General features: G+C 37.8%; 1 protein-coding gene across 6 annotated transcripts in view; it reads right to left on the reverse strand.

Annotated features, from left to right (window-relative positions):
- The window catches only part of LOC121927960 (bile acid receptor-like), a 27,079-nt gene continuing 22,903 nt past the window's right edge, over positions 1-4,176 (reverse strand). For 5 of the 6 annotated variants that reach the window (XM_042462070.1, XM_042462069.1, XM_042462068.1 and 2 more), the window contains 2 exons: positions 4,018-4,131; positions 1-1,953 (listed from right to left, as the gene is read on the reverse strand). In XM_042462070.1, the coding sequence (XP_042318004.1) occupies positions 1,715-1,953; positions 4,018-4,131 (353 nt within the window). In that variant the 3' untranslated portion in view covers positions 1-1,714. Of the gene's footprint in view, positions 1,963-4,017; positions 4,132-4,176 lie in introns of all 6 variants that reach the window. The other variant, XM_042462071.1, reaches the window with a different exon arrangement.

Genomic DNA, 4,176 nt, shown 5'->3' on the forward strand with positions numbered 1-4,176 from the left:
TTGTGTGTCTTCAAGTTGTTGTGATGTTTTTATTCCTGCCCAACCAGACGTAAACAGAAACTACTAAGTTATTAAAATTTGATTTATAGCTGAAATTAAGATTTACCTATTTTGAACAACTGTTCTAAGAAAACAAGTCATTAACAGGGAATTAAAACCATCTGTTAGCTCAGCATAACCTAAACCATTGTTACAATGTTATCTACTATTTAGTTTTATAATTTTTTTGTGATGCAGTTATCTGATCCACAGTTATACGCATTTGTTCTTTAAGTGCAATTACATGGAAATGAAGTAATGTTAATAGATTTTAGTATTTAATTTCTTATGAATAAACAACTTTGGCAGATAAGGAGAGGTGTATCATGTAATGGCGTTATTTGGTGATGTGTGTGTGTGTATGTAAAAAAGAAAATTAATCAACCCAGATCCACTCCAGAATATTAAAATAAGCTATAAATTCAGTACTTTTGGTTTCCATCTAAGTTTGTACATGTTTCTTTGGGATACTCATTACATAACTGCATTAGTCTTGGGTTCTTTCATTATTTGAAAATGGGAAAATACAGAAATGTAAAGCACATAATTAAATGAAACTTAGTAAAGTAGGGAGTTAGTGGTCTATCAAGTCTCTGTCTTCTCCTGTGAGCTGCTGTGCATACGTGAGTTTTCAGCTGGCAAACTTTCCGCTATTCAATGGTAATTCTCCTAGAGTCTTCTCACATGACAAAAGAAAGCCAATACACAATGGCAGAGAAGCAGCTTTTTCCTTGCCTCTCTGCATGCTGTTGAAGCACTTTCATTCTCTTCCTGAGGGAGACACTTGTAAAAAGCATGTCGTTTGTTTCACTGGAAAATCAATTTGGCAAGAGACACACTTTCTCCCTCAGGAAAAAGAACAGAAGTGCTACAACATCATGCAACCCTTAGCTATTAATGCTAAGATGTGGCTTTCTCCTTGCATGCAACCCTTAGCTATTAATGAGCACTAGGAAGTTCAAGGATTTGTTGTTTCAGTGACATTTTCCTTTGCAGTGAAGAGGACTAGAGACTTATTGTGACATTTCTCTTTTCCAAAAAATTTTTTTTACAATTTTACAAAATGAGTAGGCTAAGGGTTAATAGCTAAGGGTTACATGCAAGGAGAAAGCCACTTCTCTGCTGCTCCATCTCAGCTTTTTTGTCATGCAATAAGGCTCCCAGGGCCTGAACAGACACACACATCTTAATAGTCCAGAAGCTGCACCAAAGCTGTGCTCCTGTCCTTAGGACTGGAGCGTGGCTTTGGCATGGTTTCCAGCCTCTTAGGCTGAAACATTTAAACAGCATACCTCCAAAATAGCCTGGAGCAGATTTATTTTGGCCTGTCTGTTTGGGGCCCCAGTGAAAGAAAACTGCTCCCCATAACTCTGAAAATACCTGAAAGCATGTGTAAAGAATTTATTGCTTCTAGGTCCATAATATTTTAAAGCTGTTTTCTACTTACCTTTTCAGGAAAGGTGATAATATGGTAAAGATCACAGTATTACCTTTTAAACTGCAGAAAAACTGGACTGTGTATTTTTAGAACAGAACATTATATTTGCATTAATCACAGCACAGCCTGTAGTCATTTAACATAAATGAGATTTTTTAAATAAAAGCACAAGAATGGGGAAATAGTATGTTTTAGAAAAACAAAGCTGTAGAACATTTTAAGTAATTAGTAATGTGTTTAGTGCAAGTCCCAGATTTCACAAAGCAGAGAGGTCAGTTTAGGATCCCTCGTTCTCCAGTTTACTAGCACTTCTGAATGGTTGTGATTGAGGGTTCTGAGTTCAGTGAGACGCCCGATGAGACGGGCAAAGTGTTGTGGTTCGTCAGGGTGATAGATTTTTGAATATTTGTACAGAATTCCTAAGAAAGGTTCTTGGAGTTTCTCCACATGTTGTTTGTTTTTTAGGAGTGGACGATCTGAAAAAACATGGAAATAATAATAATAATAATAATAATAATAATAATAATAAATTTATTTATAGCCCGCCCAATCACTAGGAACCCTTAAACCCATTTGAACTTGTCATTGGCTTCTGAGGAACTCCTTTTTGAATCTCCATTAGGAGCTATTAAGTTAGTGATTAATTAGATGGACAAATCCTTTTCAGTGGTGACACCATCATTTTGAAACTCTCTCCTGATACACACACACACACACACAGCAGGAGCATTTAAAAGGGAGGGGGTATGCCAGTCTGATTTTAGATGTTTTTCAGGTTGTTTCACAATTACTTTATCTCCTGGTGTTATTTCACATTTTATGTAATTATATGTTTTCTATTTGATTGTAGTGGTGTTTTGATTTGTTAGTGTAAACCAGCCTCTGATGGTAGGCATCCTAAAAGGTGATATATTAAATCTATAAAATAATAAAATTATCTCAGGCGTGGTACAGAGTGGGGAAAAGAGGCGCCAAGGAGGCACCTCTCCTTGCCCCACAGCAGCACCGCAGCAACCAAATTGTGCGATGCTGCTGTGCAGCAAGAAAGGAGCGCGCGGAAGCAGCTCCTTTTTTGTGGCATACTTGTGCCATGCCAAAACACCAGTGACGGTGTGATGATGTGCCAGTGGCACAGCCCCGTTTGGACACTGTGCTGCTTGCATGTCATCGCTGCACGCACCATCTAGATGGTGCCGCGCAGCTGCGGCGTGCCCATGATGTGCTAAGATTGTGGGGCGTGTGCACACCCCACCCCAAGCAACCCTAGCACGTCATGGGCACACCACAAAAGGTCCATCTGTACTGGGCCTCAGTTTGAGGGGGTATTGTGAAGTCATTAAATAAATAAATCTAGTGTTGCATAAATAAATAAATCTTCTGTATATGTAAAATATGTAAACATTCATTTCTGGTACTATAAAAGATCAGAATTTATAAAATGATATTATTATTCCATAATGAAACAATTTCACATTTCATAGTATATTATGAAAGTAATATAAGGAAGTTTCTATCATTTGTTATTTTCAGGTTTTCTTAACTTTTTAAAAACCTATTTCTAGTAGTTATCTCTAGTATTTCTAGTAACCTATCCATGTTAAATTGTAAAACTTACATATTCTGTGGTCTTTCCCCATAATATGCACGCACAGGATTGCACCCATTAAAGAGCAATCCTAAATAGGACTAAGGAGGAGCAGAGTAGTGATCTCCTCCTACAGATCACTTCTTGCTAGATTATGCTGACAAGTATGGAAGGGGGAATTCATCAGGGGTTTTACCCTGGCCGATCATAGTAGCTTAAATCCCTCTGTGATTTACTTATACCTGCTAAAAACCAGCTACCCACCCCCTGAATTTTAGTGCTTTATTTCAATTACACCTGGCAGAAATATTACAAGTGATTGCTTTCTGCATGCTGAACTCTTAGATAATGGAAAAGGGGCTTCCACAGCAACAGAGCCCTTCCTCTCTGCTAGCAGAAAGCCCTGGTAGTACAGTGGCCAGATGCCTTACTGCAGCAACTCACTCACAAACCACAAGGTTGTGAGTTCAATACCAGCCAGGGGCTCCAATGTCGATTGGCATCCTTCTGAGGTCACTAAAATGAGTACCCAGTTTGTTGGGGCCATTAGCTTAATGATATTTCATCCTACATGATGGTATAGGTTAATTACTAATAACTACACTATTCTGAGAAATTCATCTATCAATGATTGAAATTAATAAATGTTTTTTTCTTTGGGGTCTCTGTGCTTCACAGAAATGAGTTATCCTGTGCATGTGCAGAGTACCATTCAGAACCTTCTAAAACGTTATGTAAGCATTTTGGGAGTACCCTGCCCACTTCCAGCAACCCTATATATGGTGCTTCCCACCAAAGCTATTCGTTCTTTTTTGTCAGGTGCTGCAGTAGCAGAGTGAGGTATTTGAACTATTATCATTATTATATATTTATGACACACATGGGTACACACAATCTTATTTGAAAATATCTATTTTTAGCATTTTATCACTAGATAGATAGGTGCTTATCATACCTGAAAAAAACACAGTAGTTGCAACAAGCAATGCATACTCTGTCTCAGTAACATTAAGTTCTCCCATGCTTCTGTAGAAGTAAAAGAGTGCAGTAATAAACTCTTCAGTAATACCTGCCAAAGAAAGAAAACAACAGTGTCAAATGGTAGTTTAACAAT

Source organism: Sceloporus undulatus, chromosome 4 (assembly GCF_019175285.1).
Source record: "Sceloporus undulatus isolate JIND9_A2432 ecotype Alabama chromosome 4, SceUnd_v1.1, whole genome shotgun sequence".
NCBI classification, from domain to species: domain Eukaryota; kingdom Metazoa; phylum Chordata; class Lepidosauria; order Squamata; family Phrynosomatidae; genus Sceloporus; species Sceloporus undulatus.